This window comes from Amphibalanus amphitrite, unplaced genomic scaffold (genome assembly GCF_019059575.1).
Source record: "Amphibalanus amphitrite isolate SeventyFive unplaced genomic scaffold, NRLGWU_Aamphi_draft 000127F_arrow, whole genome shotgun sequence".
NCBI lineage: Eukaryota > Metazoa > Arthropoda > Thecostraca > Balanomorpha > Balanidae > Amphibalanus > Amphibalanus amphitrite.
In genome coordinates, this window is record NW_024881622.1 from 1 (window position 1) to 20,974 (window position 20,974).

Genomic DNA, 20,974 nt, shown 5'->3' on the forward strand with positions numbered 1-20,974 from the left:
TGTTTGAAAATCAATCCCAACAAAACTGATATAACTCTTATCAAATCTACCAGAAGACGATCTCCGTCTCAATTATCTGTTCGTTTTGGCAATGCAACTATCAAACCTTCTCCAACAGTCAAAGTGTTGGGGATGACAGTAGACGGAGGACTCACATTCGAAGCTCACGTCTCAAGCGTGGTGCGGCGCTGCTATGCCACACTCGGTGGTCTCTCAAAAATGACCGGCAAATTGCCCGAGATGGTGAAAAAAATGATAGTAGAAACGCTGATCTTTCCACACATTTCGTATTGTTCCACGGTGTGGGCCGGGTGTACCAAGATCCAGCGCCACCGTTTACAAAAGGTTATCAACCACTGTGCGCAGGTGGTGAAGGGCACCAGACGGTCTGCCCATGTATCACCACTGATGGCAGACCTGAACTGGCCATCCATTGACTCAATGATCACTGAGCGTGATGTTGCACAGGTGCATTATTTGCTTTATCACCCTCAAGCGCCGTCCAACGTAACCCAGGGCATTGTGCACCGATCCGATGTCTCCACCCGGGACACCAGAGCCGCTGTGGCTGGTGCGCCTGCAGATTCCCAGGGTAAACAGTGAACATGCGCGGAAGTTTTTCTTTTCCCGCGCGCCCGCCCAATGGAATCGCGCCCCTGCCGGTGTGACAGGGGCTCGCTCAGCAGCGCTGTGTCGCAAAAGAGCGAGAGACTGGCTGAGGGAACGCGACTGATATGAATGTGTCACTAATGTGTCTTCAAACATATACTTTGTGCTTCCGTATGGGTGTTGTGCATTTTAGTGTTACTTTTAGCTTTCGTATGTGTATTTTATCTTTGTATGTACTTTGACACTTGTCCCGAAAAGCCATTTACCATGGATGGACATAAGAATAAATGATGATGATGATGATGATGATACAAAATAGCAAAATAAACAAAGAAAATATGCCAGAACCTGGCGGAAAATATTACCTGGCGATGATTAGAGAGGGTCTCACTGATCACAAAACCGGGGCGACAGGAACAAGGACAGAAAATGAGCAAAATCTTCTCAATTCTCTGCGAATTTTTTATGCTGGCTCAGAACGAAGGCAAAGTCCATGGCCGAATTTTGAATAAAACGGACACCATTCGGTGCCACTGTCAACCGTGGTAGTGTATAAGCGATAACCACCGGCCCTACTAGACCCTAAAAAACCGGGAACAAGAGCTTGGTGAGCCTGTTCTCAGCGGTTCTGGGAAATCAACATAAATAGCATCCCACCAAGATACCAGACATCCGCGAATTTGTAAATCAATGAGTACCGTTTTCTATTCACAAATCCTCATTCCCCTCCGTTTTCCTCCTCCGTTTGTATAATGGATCGTCTGGACGAACGGCCATGACCTACCCAAACGGCCGCGACCCTAACTGTGGTGTTCGGTGGCCACCAACACCTACACAGATAATATCCCAGATACCTATTAGGAATGTGTATTGCTGCGGCCTAAGCAAGGAGGCGAACAGTAGTATGCATACGGTGTTCAGCAGTTTCCAAAAATTCACCAAAACCTCTCTCAATTACGACAAAAGACGGCCCGACCCGTGGTGCTGTCGCTACCGGCAGCGACCTACCCAGGTGGCGACCCGTGATGCTGTCGGTGTAGTCTCGTGACCTCCCCCGATGACGACCCGTGGCGACCCGTCCCGTGATGTTATCGTCGTGACCTACCCAGATGACGACGCGGTCCTCTGTGCGTCCGGCGCGCTGCCTCCACAGCGGCACCGTCTGGTTCTGGTTGGAGATGAACACCGCGTAGCAGTAGGGCAGCTCCTGCGGGTACTTGTCCTGCACGTGTTGGCACAGCAGCCACACGTTCTCCTCACTGTGCGGGAAACAGGAAAGGGGTGGGGGGTCAGAGGTTGGTGTGTGCCTGTCACCGACGGTGTCCGGCGTGTTAAATCTAATTGTGTCGTAGTTCATACACATCAGACACCATGGTCTGCCCATGGCACAGTTGATTAAAAGTAGGAAATTACGAAACATCACCATGATTAAATATGCTTGTGATGAACCTTACAGATAATTAGTAGACACCTCAGAGGCCCAGAGACAAGGCTGGCAATCATTCATTTGGGGGAGTAAAAACATGCCCAGAGTTTCAATCTGGAAATACAAATACAGTATGGCTGATACTCACACCAAATTAGTATAGTACTTTTTTGCAAGCATCCAGAATAGTCACAAGCTTAAAGGTTCTGTCATATACCTAATGTCACCAAGCTTGAAGCTAACGTCAAGTATGACTTACAGTTAACTTCAAAATAAAATGCTCATCCAATAATTGGCATTGAAACATGGAAGGACATGGGTGCCTGATTGCAATCTTACCAATAGTGTAAGGTGTGTGTGCATTCCTTTGCAGGAGGAAGAATTGCTTTGATCTTCTGCCGCTCCGGACTCTCCATTGCCATTGCGTGAAGTTGAGATGTCTGAAAATCATAAAACAATGTGCATTAGTTAATTAGAGTTATCATCTTCCTGAAACACACAAATATTCAAGAAAACATTTAATGTAAAAACATGAAAAAAACAAAATGTGAATGGAACTCAAACTGTGGTATCTCTTAACTCAAATTGTGAGTCAGCTTAAGGGTTAAGAATTGAAGACATTTTTCAAATGATGATCGGTACAAAAGTCCTTACCGTCCTTACATTGATCAACAGAAAAAAGATACTCAGGGAATTTCTGAATTCAGGAAACTAAAACTGAACCTGACCCATTCAAACATTCCTCTAATTCAAATTGCGTTTCTCACTCTGGAATACGTTACCTCTGATAGTTCACTCCTCGAATTAGGTAACTGACTATGAGACACCAAACACAGGCACAGAACCCGCACAATTCCTCAAAAGCAAGCACGAACCCAACACAACCTCCACCACCGCTGTTCGTGTTGTAAATGAGCCCGGAAGACAACATACAGGTGGCAGCACAATCAATGAGAGTGCTGCCATATGAAGTTATTTCTTGAAGGTATTTTTTCCGTAATTCTCTAAAATGCCTTTCCCACACCAAACGGTTGAGATAGCGGGCCAACCCAACTAGATATACCGAGACAGCGATCCTTCAACTAATCCTATCAAGGAATGACCTGTCTCGGTGGGCGCCGAATGTGGTTTTGACTTTTGATGTCTTCAGCAAGTCACCAAGCAGCTGGAACGGGAGGCTGGGACGGGGCCCGGCGAATCTTGGGACGGCGGACTGGAATGAGGGGCCAACGGGATGAGACATGGGAGCAGCGGGATGGAGCGCGGAGACCGGCGGGCTGGGACACGGACGGGAAGTGACAGGACAGCGGACAGAACGAGGGTAGGGCGCGGTGTGGTCCTCTCTGGGACGAGGGCTGGAACGAGTGCCGTTCCCTGTAGCAAGCGGGGTGAACCGCCAACCTTGCATGACAGTAGGCCGGTGATATCGCATAAGAGAGGGGTTGTTCGGACTTCGGATAAACTCTTGGAGGAGAAACCGATAATCTCAATCTGTTATTGTTATTTGCTAGTCACTACCTAAGCAGTGTCTGGGGATTCAACTTATTAACACGCCCCGGACGGCAAAACAAATGTTACAGTAAAAGGGAAGCAGTGAAACGGAAAAAGTTGTAACGGAAGAACGCATTGGCATTGTAGCGCAATGAACGGTTACGCATTTACCTGACGTAATGAGTTATACAAGACTACGATTTACTTTGATATCGTGCTTTGATAGAAGTGTTTCGATAACTTTCAATAGACGTTTAAGATGTTTTGATAAGTGCTTAAAGGGACCCTCCCACCTTAACATTAGTTTTGAGTTGAGATAGCCAAGTTTGCGGCCAGGCTCAGAAACCACCATTTATCCTGGTCGCAACCCCCGCAGCTTCATGGTGTTCAAGAAATTTCTTCCCTTTACTTGCAGGGTGGGACCAGCGTGGTCCCTATCTCTTAACCATTACGGGAATCTGATGACGTCATCAGGCTTTCGAACGTCCGTTAAATGTTTGACTAAAACGTTTTGTAGCACGCGGTGGTATATGCTGCTTTGCGCGCAACAAATGCCGCACTTTCAAATAAAGTCGCTAGGAACAGCGGAGATCCCAAAAAGTAAACAAAAGTAAAAGTCTAATATCTTGAAAACCGGTGAATATTTTTCGATGAAATTTGGTAGATATTCGTTTTTGCTCTTTCTGAACCGAGCGACATCACTTTCATGCCAATTCATTAACTTTTTTGAAGGTGGGAGGGTCCCTTTAAACAGACGTTTAAAAAATGTTTCGTACTAGCGCATAAACAGGCTCAACGCCTAAGCAGGACGTTTGAATATTTTTGATAGTCATTATGGCTAATCAAGCTTTCATTGATGTGACAGTACACTCATTAATAAGCGTCGAAATAAGCGTTCTAATAACCGTCCTACCAAACGTTTCAATAAACGTTTTAATAAACGTTTCAATAAACGTTTCAATAAACGTTTCAATAAACGTTTTAATAAACGTTTTAATAAACGTTTTAATAAACGTTTTAATAAACGTTTAATAAACGTTTTAATAAACGTTTTAATAAACGTTTTAATAAACGTTTTAATAAACGTTTTAATAAACGTTTTAATAAACGTTTTAATAAACGTTTTAATAAACGTTTTAATAAACGTTCTAATAAATGTTCTTATGGACGTTTCTATAGGCGTTCTTATGGACGTCCTCATAAACGCTCTTATAAGCGTTCTAATAAACGTTATAATAGACCTCTTAATAGGCGGTTCAATAGGTGATTTAATTGACCGTTTCTATAGGCATGTTAATCGCCAGTTAATAGACGTTAAGTAGACGGTCAAATAGACGGTTCAATAACATGTTCAATAGCCCGTTTAATAGCCTCTTCAATAGAGGTTCAATAGACGGTTCAACATACGGTTCAATATACGGTTCAATCGGTTCAATAGACGTTTACAACGGACACTTACGCAGACGTTTAAATAAACGTCTTGATCGACATTTAACTGATATAGGTATTATTGTTATACACACTGGGATGATTTCAGATTCCTTTATGCAGACAGAAATTTAGACATAAATGAATATGATGCAAGGATTGATAAATAACATGAATCTAAAGCAATTATACGGCACCGAACACTTGCAATTCACAACGCATCGCCGCGACACACACCCCGCGCGGGTCAAGGCCGGTCTGCGGCCGTCCCGTTCCTGCTCCTCTGGCGGCCCGCCCGGTCAGTGCCCCCGGGCTAGGGACAGCTCCTACCGCTCCGACCGATCTCTGCAGGTCACCGGCCGGTGACCGCGGGCGGACACCGACCGGCCGACCGGTAGCCATGTCTTGAGGTGGGTACAGTTATCCTCTTCACCCCCCAACCCCAACCCTTACAAAAAACATACCTTCCTGCTAGACTTGCATCTCTGTCTCAGTGTCTCTTTCTTACTCCCTCTTTCTCGCCCTCTCAGGCACCCTCTCCCTCGCTCGCACGGTCCATAAGATCGATGGGGTTATTACTCGGTATCTTACGTCTGCCATAGGTCTCCAGAAAGAAGAATGATGACATTGCCATTTGCCAGTAAATATCCTCAGTTATTGTCGAATGCCTACCGTGTCATCAGCCGTGGTGCGACTCCGTATGCCTACTTCTGTTTGTTCCGTTTCGATTTGCTCGGTCTCAGAAGCCCACTCGCTCGCATCAATAAATACGAGATGCCGTGTGTTCTATCATCGATTGCTTTTATAGCGAGGCCATCACCGTCCGCATGCTCATTAGGAAGATTATCATCTGGTGCGCTTGTAGGTGCTTCTCTGATTTGATTCATCACTGCTTCAGTGATTTTCGTTAGTTGCTATTTATAGTTACCTGGATAACTTCGAGCATCAGTAGCTTGATTTCCAGAACTTATTTTATCGGTCATATTCTTTCGATGCTCATCAAAACCATTTTCTGTTGTTTTTGTTTGCTCCGTGCAACGCAGTCACCGATTGCAACTGGGCCGTTGGCAATCGAGGTCATCCGGCGCGGCTCACCGCTGACGGCCGTGTCTTTTTGTCCGTCACACCGAGACCTACTTTTCCTCGGGCCCGGTCCGACTGCAACCAGACCTGACCTGTCAGTAGATGAACATACTGCGCCGCCGCCGCCGCGCGCCGTCAGCTGCGCCGTTTTTGTCTGTGCGCCGCGTCGGCCGTGTTTTGTGCCCGGTCGCGTTTTTGTCGTGGCGTCAATAAAAACATGTCGACGCACCGGCCGCTCGCGCGCCGCCGCCGCCGCCGCCGCCTCTGGCGACGACGGTCCGTCCACCTGATGAGAGCGGTCAGTGACCACGGCGCATCGACACGGCCCGTCCCCTCATCGGCGACCGCCGCATACTCGCATAGGTATCGAGAGGTGGCGCGGAGATGAACGGCAGAAGGATCTGACCTCGGCCCGATATCCACGTCCACACTGCCCCTCAGGCCTCAAGCGTGGAAACTTCACTGCCGCCGAAGAAAAAGTGAGAATGGTGTTCATGTTTACAGGTGTTGACGATGCATTCAGTAACAACCGAGAAACGGTATACAATAAGCCCGGATTTCGAACTGTTAGCGTTATCATTTGAGGACATGCTCGTTAGCAACAGGCCCGTGTTTATTAACTACTTGCACGTTTATTCATCAGATTATATTTATGTCGCTTGTGGTCTGTTGGTAAATAAATGAAACTTATACACTTTGTTGGTTCCTTCCGCTCGTCTGCCAGTCTCACAGTTGGTTACTATTCTATAGGCCAAGTATACTTAATGCAAAGGAATAGAGGGTCAGTGAAATTAATATAGCGCATTGAGGTTGTAAACCTTGGCTCATGTCCATAGTATGATGTAACGTCCTTTCCAGAACGCTTGTGTGGTGCCTTAGCGCCAAGCATCGTAAACAGGATAACGACCAAACTACCATTTCGCACAATCACCCCGGTCTTTACCGCACTTCCGTAAGCAAACAATTTAGCGTCACTAATGAATTTTGTAGTGTTTTGTGTTGTCATCTGTTTAAAATGCTTGTTTTCTTTGTTCATGTATCTTCGGCAAGTGCCAGGTATGTGTGGCATTCGGTCAGATACAATCGAAATAGAACGAATTAAATAACTGCGGCAGATCATCCCTATAGCTGAGCCGTCCTTAAAATCCCTTAAAACCATAGCGAAGTTTTCACGTGTATTTACGATGCATCTTCAAAGTAAACACAAAACCACCATCAACACAGTCTTTATAAATCGAGTCATCAACAACTGACCACGCAAAAATAATATCCCATCTTCTATTTCATGTAGTTCATTTGCTTCTATCACAACATGGTAACTACATATTAGCCACGTTTACACTCTTGGGTGACTCAATCGGTTAACATACTCGCATTCTGTCAGGAAGATCAAAACAAGCATCTCTTATGCTCGAGGACATCACTCACACAACTCTCACACAATATTAATCGCAGCTTTGGCATGGGGACCGAGCACTTATAAGTACTGATATATCCGGACCTGCGATCGGACCGAACACCGCTCCGATAGGTCGTCAATCGAGGCACCTGAAGGGGGGGGCGCAAACCCCGCGTTCGTTGAGCACTAAGTCACATGAAAGCCCATCTACTTACTCTGTCCGTTCAAATAACGATTACCGCGGAACAGACAGCCTTGCCAACGCGAAACTGGCTCACTACTCGGAACAGATGGCGCTGCTGGCCGGCCAAACGTTCCTATAGGTGTCGCCCCCTTCACCACGACGGCCTTTCAGAGGCCATCGAGGCCGGTCTCAAGGCTACTGCCGACATTAGACTAGCTGATAGTGGGTCAGACAAAGGTTACAAGCACTAACAGCACGACACTGGCAGGAAGAACTGACACCTCACTGATGAACAGCGCCAAACCCGGAGATAAATAACAAGGGACGGACGTCTATCATGGCCACAATAGTCTCACACGATAAGTAAGCTCGGGTTATCGTGCACAACTTACAATACGATTAATTAAGTCACATTCCTGTCTTGGGCGACCAAAAGCTCACCATTGGTAACTTGCAGAGCACACACGCCGGACTGACGGTTTCCCGGCGCCGTTTGTACTCACTCGTACCATCACAGACCAAACGGGAGTCACCAGTACCACACCACCTCGCCCCGGCCGGCTCACACGGGCGCCCGCGGCGCGCCCGTGCTCTTCTCAAAAACCGTCCGCTTGTCGCGCACGATCCCCTCGGAGACGGGGACGCGCGGCAGCGGCCTGGCCCTCTGTCCTGCGGCCGGCGCGGGGTCCTCGGCGCTGCTGTCGAAGAGGCGCCGGCAGTCGGCCACCAGCCGGTCGGGCACCAGGGCGCGCTCGGCACGCTGCAGCCGCAGCCGGGCCCGCTCCAGGCTCAGCCGATCGGCGGTCCGCTGCCGGCAGCCCAAACTCAGCCGCAGCGTCCGGCCGCTGGCGCCGCTGCGCTCGAAGTAGGCCAGGATGCGGCGGAAGTCGGTGGCGGAGCGCTCGCTGGAGCGCTCCGGGCGGCCCTCGGAGTCGCAGCCCAGACTGCTGACGTCGTCCGAGGAGCCCGTGTACACGGAGGAGGCCAGCGTGGCCAGCGAGGCGTCGTCGTGGCTACAGGCCGACCGCAGCGAGGCCGGAGACAGGTCGGACACTGACGCCCGCTCGCCCTCGCCGACGCTGCTGTAGAAGCCCGACTCGCAGGAGGCCAGTCGGCGCAGCGCCGGCGCCTCGGTGAGGGTGAGGGCGGGCGGCGGCCGGTCGCAGTCGGCCCGGCGGCCGCACACCGGACTGGCCGGCAGGCTGTGGCAGCCGACGCGGGGCGCCAGGACCGGCTCCGGGGCCGCCGCCGCGCCACCGGGCCACGCCAGCTCCAGACACGAGCTGTAGATGTCGGCGCAGACGGGCGGCGGCGCGCGGCGGCTCTGCCGGTAACGCTGCAGCGTGGCGAACGGACTGGTGGTGTCGCCGGGCCGGTAGGCGGGGTCGCGTGCCGCCATCTTCCGGGCGACGGCCAGCGGACCGGTGGCCGGCCGGCGCCGCAGGGTCTCCTGGCGCCGCCACGGCCGCCGGTGGAGGCGCGCCTTGTCACTCGGAGAGCAGGCCTCGCTCAGCAGCTGGTGAGCCAGCCGGTCCTCCCGCGAGCAGCGCCAGTCTGCGGAGACAGCAGCGCCACCAGCCGTCAGCGGGGACACGGGGAACTAGTGGTTCATGGACCCGTGGCACATGAGGGTGGTGCAAAACGACACTTATGGCGTGGTGAGCTAGTGGGTTCAGGGGTAATAAAGCAATAGTGGGTTGCTCAATGCTCAAGATCACGATAGCACACGAGGCTTGATATTCTTCGAGCTGCGGTTACAAAAGCAACAACAAAGAAGACTGCACCGTCAGGTAATGCCGAAAATCATTGTAAATATTTCTGGCCAGAAATTAACGCTACCCATTCGGGGATTGGCCAACGTTTGTTGTTCCGTGATGCGTGATATGCTCGTTCAAAATCGCATAAAAAGACAAGGAGAAAGAACCAGCACCTTAATGAGCTTATCGATGAGCGATAGGTATAAGAAACGATAGGTCAGCGTTTTCTGAGTGTCACAGTGATCATCAGAGTGCAAAAACACGACCCAGGGTCGTCTCACGTATCGTCCCACTCGTTAGATAACCGTGAGTGAGCGCTCTGAGCATCGAACAAACACTTCGCGGAGCATGACACCGAGATCTGCAGGATCATTCAGCATTTACCGACTACTCCGACTCCGAGATCCAACAATGTCAGCACAGTACTGCAGAAAATCCCAACTCAAACTCTCGTAGTGCCTAATCCTCTCTACGATAGGTGACAGTGTGAAACCATTTGAGAACGTACGGGTAGTGGGTGCGGCTGCGGGGATGGGCCGGCGTGCTGCGTCCGCCTGGGGTCTCAGTATCGCCAGTAGCACCTCCAGCCTCCGCACCAGCTCGGCAAAGGACGGCCGGCTGCTGGCGGCGTGCTGTGGACAGAGAGGGGCAGACACAGTCAGCAGACGGCGGACACACCACACGGACACAGGGGGTCGCGCCGCACAGCTGCGTCACAGTGGGTCAGGGAATTACACAGGTGTACAGAGACAGGTCCAGACGAGGCGATCGTGGGGGCACGCAGAACGGACAAAGGGAATGTAGGTGAGGCATGGCGAGGAACCGAAAGACATGCTTCGTTATCTACAAGTAAAACCATTATTGGATTTAATTGCTGTCCTTCGTGACTTCCTTGGCACACCCATTCAATAAAACGTGATCCATAACAATCATAAGTGCAATGAGGAAACTGGACCACTTTTCTTGCTGGATCCATAAATAAGACTGTAAAATCGCCATAATACTGACCAATCACGAAATCATTACCAATACCCCCCAATCATAACTGATTTTGTCACGATCACTATCTATGCGTGACTTAGCATGACGCTATGATGCATGTCATAAAACCCGGGGACCGTCCCACATTGCTCTGTAACACGAGCCTACCCCACCCCGCTGATCGGTCAGTCACCTCCCCCCCCCCCGTGTAGCCGACACCCCGCCTGCGCCTGACTATCGCGCGTTGGTCTGTACCTATCACACCAGTGACGTCTACTTCCCGGAGGGCCCCCGGCCGCCGCCCCGGCCGGCTTGTTTGCCTTGGACCAGCATCAACCCGCTGCACAGCCGCGATCCGCCTTCCTATCACCGCGATTCCCGCTTATTTTCCTCACAGACCAAACAGTGTGAGCCGCTCGCTGGCAGAGGCGCCAGGCGGGGGCGCCGGGCGGGGCGCCGGGCGGGGGCGCCGAGCTGGGGCGCCGGGCTGGGGCGCCGGGTTGGGGCGCCGGGCTGGGGCGCCAGCGGGCGCCGAAAGACGCCTGGCAAGGCAACAACAAGCCCTCCCTCTGACTAACACACTGAGACGAGAGGGGTGAGTCACTGGGCCTGAGACGACTAATCCAGCCATCCAGATAGTGCTCTGGCTGATATAAACTACTCGCTGAGTGCAGCAGACTATCTGAAACTTCATTGTCGAAGAGAGATGAGAGATGCAAGGCTGTTGACTAGTTACAACGGTCACGAGCTGTCACTTGAACGGGAGAGCGTGGGCCTTGTGTTCAGGCAGAGAAACTGCGCCGTATTTTTTTATCTGAAGTGGGCACCATAGAGACACTGGGCGGTATTTGTCATAAGAACATTATTGCCATGCTCAGGGCACGCCGTATTATCTTCACTGAGGCTTATGAGGACAAGGCTAGGCACCAGCTTTATCGGATATAAATAGAAGCGAAGGGCATTAGGTGCAGATGCTGTGGCGTCCAATAAATAATGAAATCCTTCACATTGTCATCCACTGAGACATACAGACACAAACAGGCGGGCGGACAGACAGACCGACATACAACTACAAACATACAAAGGCAGATAGATTGCACAATGAGCATAGACAGGTTGACAGACGGACAGGCGTAGCAGACAGCTCGCACGCCGATCGACAAACGTACAGAGACTGGCATACTGCACATCGCCCTACACTGACTCGCCAGATACGAAACAGCACACCAGCCTCTACGGATCATACAACAGGTGAATATGCTGGCAGGCGCACATACAGAGACAGAAAGAATACACACATATTTCTCCCGCTGACCAGACAGCGCATAAATATTATGCTTGCAGGCACAGCGAGGCACGCCGATTGGACAGGACATAACCTTTCAGTGACTAGCCAGACACAGACACATTGCATCTCCCTCCACTGACCAGGCAGATACAGACAGCTCGTATACCCCTCCACTGACCAGGCAGACACAGACAACTGTTCACATCAGACATCAGAGTACATGTGTCTCCACTGACCAGGCAGCAGGTAAAGGCGAGCAGCAGCAGCTCCAGGTCGCAGTCGGGTGGACACAGAGACGCGAACGCCACGTAGTCGACCCCGAACGAGGGTGTGCGCAGCAGGACGTCCGGGTCGGCCGAGACGCGTCCCACCATCTCCAGCAGGATGACGCCGAAGCTGAACACGTCCGCTCGCTGGTCGTACGGCAGGTTGGAGATACACGGGCGCCATCCACCAGAACGAGCCAACCGTGCTGAGACGGCTCGGTACGCTGTGGGGTGGTCAGAAGGGAGTGAGATTAGATGCCGTGCCCAGACGGCTCGGTACGCTGCGGAAAGAGTAGAGGGTAGTCAGAATGAGGGCCATACTCGTACCACATAGATACCAGGCAGACGGTTCGATAAACTGTGGGGGGAGAGGACGGCTGGACAGAAAGGAAGCCAGTCTCGGGGCGCTGTGAGGGAGAGGAGAGCAGGGGCCGAGACAGGCTGGTCAGGGAACGAACAAAACTCGGCGCTGGTTTCACTGACTCTATACTCTAAGGGAGGGAGGAGGGCGGCCCGAAGAGAGCGGACCAAACTCGGCTCCGGGTTCGCCGGCTCGATGGTACGCTGCGTGACGGGTGAGATATGCGCTGATGAAATGCGCCCGATATGTTAGGTGTCATGGCCGGTACAATTTATGAGGAGCTAGATTATCGTGAACTCCGCCGATAGGAGTCATTTGGAGCGCAACATATGTGTTTTAATTAAATTGGCCGCCGCTATACTCAGCCCTATTTTCATTTCACAACCAGAACTGGATGTAATTCGCTCAGAAAACTGCTCACAGCTGGTGAACTACCGGCACTTTACATATGGCTCGGTCCGTATTCAAAACCACGCCTGTTGGCGGCGGGTCTGATTAAGATTATGCTCTAACTATGCTGTGCTGTGGGACGGCGGGGCTCCCTTACCGTGGGTCGGGGATGCGCGCGGCCAAGCCAAAGTCGCCCACCACGGCAGTCAGCGTCAGGTCGTCGTTCCGCCGTACCAGCACGTTCTGAAACAAGGCGAGACGGGTACCCGGTCACGGCCGAAGAACAATTAGCCAACCATTCAAAGACCAACATGAAAGTAGTTGTACCACTGGTAAGACTTAGAAGCACTCAGGACAAATGAAAAGGAGGAGTGGGTGGGAATGACCAACTTTTCACGGACTGTAAACAGCGCACGTCCTGAATAGAGTGAACACGGTCTTCCAGTCACAACTGTTGGGACCGTGTGACGATGGCAGGTAGACATAGTGGGTCGGCCGGTGGGACTGTATGGTTCGTTACTGGGTGGGAACTTCTGGATTAACATGTGGTGGGACAATGTGGGAGGACTGATGGGACAGCGAGATGGCCAACGGGACAGTCCGGGACGGCTGATGGGACAGTATCTGACGGCTGATGGGACGATAAGCGGCCAGCGCTGCGGGCGGTGGGCGCGGCGCCGGATCAGTGCTAATGCCGGTCATCCAGGCTAACTGCGGGCGCCAGCGCACTCCGTTCCGACCGGGCGCGCCGGTCGGTGTACGGAGGCGACGTTTATGGCTGGACAGCCGTGTAATCCGACCGAAGTGGCCGCACCTCGTGATTAGAACAGGACCGAACCGGATACTGGCCGAGCCGGCCGGTCAGGCGGAGCGAATATGCAGGCGGCATGCCTAAAATAATTGTGACCTAAATTCAGAACCATCAACGAGATCGTAAATAACAGCTGTGTCAAAATTTACTTAACATCAGCGGAATCCGTATACCGCTGGCTATTTTGAGCGGCCCGAGAGCTATTTTGGCGCCAGCCGTCGGCGCCATTTTCGTTCGCCGGCTGTCGGTCGGCGTTCACCGATCCATCACACCCTTCATAGCACCTAGCCCGCCCCAGTCTCCGTCTATGTCTCCTCTCCATCCGCCAGGCCATCCTCACCGCGGGCTGCGCCGCTGCTCGTCTCCGTCACGGAGCAGTGCGACAATAACGGCACGCGCCCAGCGCCGCATTGGCCGCATCAGACACAATGGGCGCCGCACGCGAGCCTCCTCCTTTCGAGTGGCACGGTCAGAGCGAGGTGAGCGACCGGCGCCCGCTCTCATTGTCCGCCGCATTGGGCAACACCCACGCACGTGCACTGACGCGGCCGGCCGATAGATAGTGGCGCAGGCTAGGACGCGAAGTGCGATACCCAGGACATTATCCTCATGACGACGGCGACATGGTACGTTGACTGGACGCATATCACAGAAAGGACGATAGCCAAGACGTTGGAATGTGTTTTGCAGTATTCATCCTTGCTCTTCCACAGCTGTCGTATTCTGGACACCAGCTAACGCAGAATGGTGAAACCCATATCAGCATTCTCCAATCATCTCCCCATCTGTCGGTGAGAAAGCTAACGCCTCTCTCCATATTACTTCCATCCCTTATCCCGCCATCTTCCATTGATCGGGGCAATCTCCGCCGTCGTAATCCTCCTCAGGCCTCACACCACCTCAGCGCAGTCAGCATTCCGCGTCAGCAGCTCAGCTCAGCCTCAGCGCTGACCAGCGCCTCCCCCCGCCCGGTCTCCGGGAGCTCCTCCAGTTCTGAGACCGGCGCGGAGGCGGAGGAGGCGGCGGCGCTGCCAACGCCAGCTCACACTCAGCACCCGGCCAACGGGCGTACCCAGCCGGGCGCTCCGCCAACCCGCCGCCCCCGAGCGTCGCGGTCGGCGGACCACACGACGTGACTCCGGAGACGTAACGTGACGCGACGACCTCTGACGTCACGCGGCGGAAGTAACGGGACGTACACGTCACAGACGGGTCCGGAGCTCCCTCTGTGGCAGCTCGACGTCCCGACTATGGGTACCTATTATAGGTAGTTTACCCACAGCTCATAGTTTTGAACCGGGGATCGTAAGCAATAATTAATAAGCGTCAGGAACAAAGTCGAACAAATATCCGTCTTGATGCAGTATGTGTCGAATGATGCCATGTAAAATTAGAATTAAGTTACCACGTCCTAGCCAATTTCATACCTTCGGCGTAATCAATCGTCAAAAAATCGTCAAGCAGAGTTATTCTAGAACAATTTCGGCAAACGGGGCAAACCGATGGCTTCGGAGTTCGGACGATTTCTAACGAACATTCATATCACAGTTGGGATGGAACTGGGCCGATATTGCCCGAGTCTGGCACCACTAATCTCGACCTTCCCGATTGGCGAGGCCGCCTTATCGGCCCATCGACCGGTCACAGAGCACCGAAGATAGCACCATCTCGGCGCCGACACAGCGGGCCGGCGTTACATTATCGTCACCAGGGCACCTAACGGGCGAGGGACAAAGTGGTCCGCCATTAAAAACGACACCATTTCTCAACGAGGGGTGCGTTCACTTTCACATTTTGAACCAGTCGCTGATTGGGTCTATTTTTACATTGCTTTCATGAGGGCGACCGAACTGAGCAGCCCAATGGTGTCGGCATTGAACGAATGCCGCTAAATTACGAAATAGGTTTGACCTGCGCTGGCGACATGTCATGAATTCCAAACTGTTCTATGTATAACGGACCGTGTGCACTGAACCGTTCGATATCGCCGGTAAACCCCGAGGAGAAACCAGAAACCGTGGGGAGGGCCGGGGATGGCGCCGGTTGCGTCAGCCCTGTGTATTTGTGAGGTCGCCGCGACGACCGAGAGCTCCGACAGATGTCAGCCGACGACGGGGTAAGGGTCAGAGGTGGTGACTCGACAGTCAGGTAACGCTAGGTCGCCATGTCAGGTTCCACGCTCCTCGTGCCAGGGAGGTGTCAGGGCTCCTTCCGTTCAGGTGATGTGATCTTTCTCGGATGTCTGTACTCGGTTGGCAGGGCGATACGTCAGGTTTTGCGCCGCTTGTCAAATCGGTAGCTGGAATCCTACCTACATTTGTCACCTTGTCAAGTTCTACCAGGATGTCAGGTCATACCTTCCTGATAAGCCGCCTACTAAGCCCTTCCTTGTTGATAAAGGCGCCTGCTAAGCACCCATTCCTTACTTGGCAGAGAGGTCTCTAACCCCATCCTGCTGTTAAGGTCTCCACTCCTCACCTTGCTGGTGAGGTCTCGGTGGAAGACCTGCTGGCTGTGAAGGTAGCTGAGCCTGCGCCATGTCCAGGCCCAGTCGGGTGCGCGCACACCACGTCAGTGGCTCCGGCGACTGCACTAGCTGCTCCAGACTGCCGCCGTTAATGTACTGGAAAGGCAGATACGACAACGGGTTAGTCGGCGAGAATGTCGCCGTAATGGCACACACATAAGACAATAGACACGCTAGACGGAAGGAGAGTAACGCAATATACAGAAACAAACCGCACACCGAGTCACATGAAACACGCTCAAAAATAGCCTATCAATCGCAAGTGGTTTACAGTAGCCCTGATCTCCAGCAATCTAAGCGGAAATGAAAGACCATAAGACCAGTCGTCATCTGCAGAAAGACAGACTGATCATCTAGCTATCCAACCGCGCACTGTGCGAATCTCCGCCGTCATCCAGTCCCAATGGAAATCGATGCCGCAGCTGCCGATAGCGCTGCAGAAAGCCTCGACGTGTCGGTATCTTAGCCATCACCGGATGGAGGAGCCGCTCCCAACTCCGCGGTCTCACACCTGTCAGCGCGCGACACAGGCTCGACGGTTCACGAAATGAAACTCCTCCAGCGCGGCCAGACGCACGACAACTTGAGTGCGAGGGAGAGAGTGTGATGAAGAAACGGCAGAATGTTTTGGTTCGAGTAGCTGAGGCTGGTTTCGCTGGGTATTTCCCGTTCGGTATGTCCGGTGGATAAAAGAGTAGCCTTGACTTGCTTGAATCGATTGTCATGCAGTGAAAAGCCGCATCGAATCAATCATGACTGAGTGCGCTTTAGAGCACGAACGTGAATGGAGCTTTATGTCCACAAGCCAAACGGAAGGCCCTCACTTCAAAGGCAGGTTCCTTATGTGGATAACAACTGGCCCATATTTGCTGAGAAGGAAGACATCTACATACAGAGACCCTGTCAAAAGTATACACATCCCTAGCCATCGGTCTTGGTCAAGAAGACCACATCCTCCTCCAGACATAAAGCCGTCTGCCGTGAGCTCGCGGCCCGGTGGCATGCATCCAGCCGCTGTCCACACTTGGTCCACACTCCACAGGCCTTCTGTCCCTCCAACTGCCCACAGGCGTCTGTCCCTCCTCTGCCCACACCACAGGTCGTCTGTCCCCCGTCTGCCCACAGGCGTCTGTCCGCAGGCCTTCTGTTCCTCCGTCCACACTCCACAGGCCGTCTGTCCGCGGGCGCTGCGCTGTCGCAGCTGGCGGCGAAAGCTGCGCCAGCCCAGCCCGGCAGCGCGGCCGTCCGTCGTCCGTCCGTAGCGGGCCACGATTTTCGCGAGACCGTGCCGGCCGCCGTGCACGCTCCGCTGCAGAAGTGCCCGCAGCCAGCGAGGGGAGCCGAGTGAAAAGTAAAAGGAGCGGTGGCCCGATCGCCCCCATCAGCCGCCTCGCAGGGGCTCCGGTCCACTGCCCATAAAGAGCTCCGGCCCGCCGCCCCGCCGTAAGCACAACGTCTGACAAGTGCAGACAGCTCGGATGAAACGAAACACCGAGAGGGTAACCTGAGCGGGGGAATGCCCGCACCCCGATCAGGAGGCTCCGATGAGATGGTGTCTGCCTATCTCCACGGGCTGCTTTGGTTTCACAGACGCTTGCTCGGTACCGGTGGTCGGCCGCCAACTGGTCGGTGATTTCGGCGCACACAATCAGGCGGCAGAAAGGCCAGGACAATGCTCTGTTCATGATTGCGGCACATGCCCAGAATACATAACTTCCTCCCATTTCCTGGCCGCCGCAAGACGCCAAGTGACAGTAATGGTGATTTATTTGTACGACCCAGTCCGCACCGCTGCTGGCGCGTCCAGGAGAGACGGCGCGGCGGCTGCCTTGGCGGCGTCCTCCGGCGGAACAGGCGCGCCGCGTTCGTCTCCGGTCTGGCACGGCTCGCCACAGCAGCCGCAGCGGGCCCACTTTCATTCGGCTGATGACGCGCCGTCCATCTGTTGTCCCCCGCCGGCTCGCTTTTTGTCGCGCGCGCGGTGGGCGGCCGGCCAGCACAGCAGAATGTGGCGGGCGCGGCCGGCTGACGCGTCATATCTAGTTCATAACTTGCTCGAGATGACTGAGGCAGTTAGATCCATCTGCTGCATAGCTCGTAATTCAACTGAGCGCCAGTGGGCCGCTTGTGCAGCATGCACCCGAGCCGTCAGCGGTAACTCTCGTCATATGTCGCCGGCTGACGCGCGCCAATCTGCGACCTCTCATGCCGAAACGGCACGGCGGCGCGACTCCGGCCGGGTAGACGTCATAAACCAGCCGCGCCGCCGCCGGTCTCATTGAATTCTTCATTTCCGTGCGGCCCGGGAGAGTCGGGCAGACTCGGAGAGTGGGTCGCGCTCCTGGCGGACATCGTTCCGGCGTGGGGTAGCTCCCAGGAGAGCGCCGACCCGCGGCTGGGAACTGGAGCGGCTCGCCGCGCCGCCACCAATCGACTCCGCCACGGACACAGACGAAACGCGGCCGTTATCCGGAAAACAGGCAGCTTCCCAGCGCCGAACGCCAAAAGAGGTCTCTTCTCGTCGATCGTTTTACAACCTTCAGTCTATTCTTGTGTTCCTCTAAACTGTAGCACACAGAAAACTCTCCCTGCATTCCTCCCCACTGTTTGTAGCACAGAGGAGCGAACGCGGGTTCAACCCCGCCCAGCCTTTGATAGCACTCTCACTCACGCGCCACGCCCGCCCAGTAACGACAGGTTCCCCGAGGCGCTGACCCAGAGGTGACCCGAAGCGTGACCGGCGGTGGCCCCGCCTGGTGACCCGGCAATAAACCGACATTGGCTACCGAGACCGGATGTGAAACGGCCTTCCGATGTGGTTTCCATAGCGTTCAGCGCACGACGTGGGCGGCCGGGCGGTACCACCAAACATTCTCTTCTCCCATCCTGTCTCGATTGAAGTTCCACACCTATACGAATTCACTGTCCCCTCCCGTTCGTTGCTCCTACGAGGTTCCCACAGCTCAACCCTAACCTCCCCTCTAACCCGTCCCTTCCGGCCAGGACCGCCCCAGGTCACCACGGGAGCGGCTGTCCGCGCCCGAGCGATCGCGTGACGCGTCAGAGCGCCGCTGAATAATCCACTGATTGGTGACAGGAAGACGGAGCGCGGCCAGCCCGGCCGGACGCAGAGCGGCGCTCGGCTGACTCACACTCACGCACACATAGCTGTGGGGAGATCCGGGCAGAACGGGAGTGATGACCACATCGCAGATCCGGATCAGCGCTTACTTTACAAACTATAATCGACATGGACTCGGACAATGGCAACTATAGAAAAACCACGACATCGACGTAGTATAGTAGGCAAAGTTCGCAACTATTGTGTCGTGTGAACACGTAATCGGCAGTAGTTTTCGCGCCTGCGAATTATATCATTCCAACATCAGTGGAAAACGAGGACAGCGATGATTAACAATTGTTCTACTGCGAAACGTGGATTAATAATGTTTGATAACAGTATAAAAGAAACAAAGACAACAGGTGTGCACTGTACAGAAGGCAACACATGTGCGGAAGACGGCGAAAGGTCTCTGGTAAAACCGAACTCGGGCGTCGGAACGGAAGGAACAATAGCGGACGGGCCCGGCGACATTGCCGGTGGACGAGTGCGGCGAAAGTGGCGCCGCGGCGAGTGCGGCGCACACGTCACGAGAGGACAATAGCCGGCGGCCGGAACGCACGGCACGCCGCGGCGAAACCGGCGCAGATTGAGCACCGGCGACGTGCAGTGACGCGAGCGTGACGCCACATGACGCGAGTCGGAGCGAGGGAAGTCCGAGGCAAAACAGAAAATCACTTCAGCTTCCACAACACTAGCCGAGATTTCAAACCAGCGCTGGGTCTCATAAGAACACGTTCGATGCTCATCCATAAATCAAGCGGCGCCGTTGTGTGGCCTTGGTTGCTGACGACATCATCAGGGATCAAAATGCTGGAGCGCGGACTCGGCTTGTGCTTAGCTTTCCAGCTCACATTCTTGCCGACAATCACCTGTCGTTTCTCGGTCTTCAGACTTGCATCGAGTCGGCGAACGTGAAATACTTCACCCTGCTTTCCTCCGAACCCAAGAACTCACGAAGCACGCTCGTCTCTAAGCAGTTCACCCGACACAAACACGGAGAAAAGAAACATGCTGCAATGAGGGCACCGGCGGCAGGCGCCGAAATCCGGGCCGATCTGTATCAGCTCGGCGCAGCACGCTCCACCATGCTCCGTGCAGTGATCCCATTGTTCTGCGGGGCGTTCAGAGGACGGCTCGGTCACAGGGAGCCACCGAGCGTGTCCCTGCGCCTTCCCGTCGTATGTCACGTGGGCGGCCCACAATCAGCCGCGCCGGATGTCAGCGGCGCTCAGCAGACCGGCATGTGATACGTCAGGTGACGCCGCGCCGCCTATCTGCCGTGTTATCTACACGTGTCCGGGCGCGGAGCCGGGGGAGTGCACGGCTTACGATCCTCTGCTGACGACAGGAACGAGGAAAAAACGGGGCCGATGTGAATAATTACAGCGCAGGCTCAGCTGGAATGACCGTGTGGAGCAGGGCCGGGCGCCTCCCGGCCCGGAATCGGTCCATATTTCACGACTTTATTCACTACTTCATTAACACCGGATTTCTACCGGCTGGGTAAGAACCAGTTCACCGACAAACAATTATAAATCAAACACGACAGCCACAAACGAGCATGCCACTTATCGCCGTATGTGTGTCAACACCCTGAACATGAGCGCCTGAAGAAACGCACAGCAGCCGGCCGTCGCCCCCGGCAGTGGTCACCGTTCCACAGCCGGCAGCCGGCAGCAGCTGCTGCCCGCCGGCGGCTCTTACCTCTGTCAGCGCGTGCAGCTGGCCCTCGTGAACACAGACGCCCATAAACCTGCAACAGAACAGAGCGGAGATATGTCACGGAGGAGGCCCGGTGGCAGCGGGCGACCGAGCACGACAGGGCACGAGCACGCCGGTGAAGGACGGC

At 53.9% G+C, this 20,974-nt stretch overlaps 1 protein-coding gene and 1 pseudogene across 1 annotated transcript; both read right to left on the bottom strand.

Moving 5' to 3' along the window:
- Positions 1-1,617: 1,617 nt before the first annotated feature.
- LOC122381756 (protein N-terminal glutamine amidohydrolase-like) lies at positions 1,618-5,208 on the bottom strand (the record flags this gene model as incomplete). Its single annotated transcript, XM_043366333.1, has 3 exons — positions 5,192-5,208; positions 2,375-2,475; positions 1,618-1,868 (listed from the first exon to the last, which is right to left on the bottom strand). Coding segments are annotated over exons 2-3 (334 nt in total), but the record flags the coding sequence as incomplete, so codon positions are not given.
- A 2,354-nt stretch (positions 5,209-7,562) lies between these two features.
- On the bottom strand, positions 7,563-20,974 carry LOC122381747 (annotated as a pseudogene).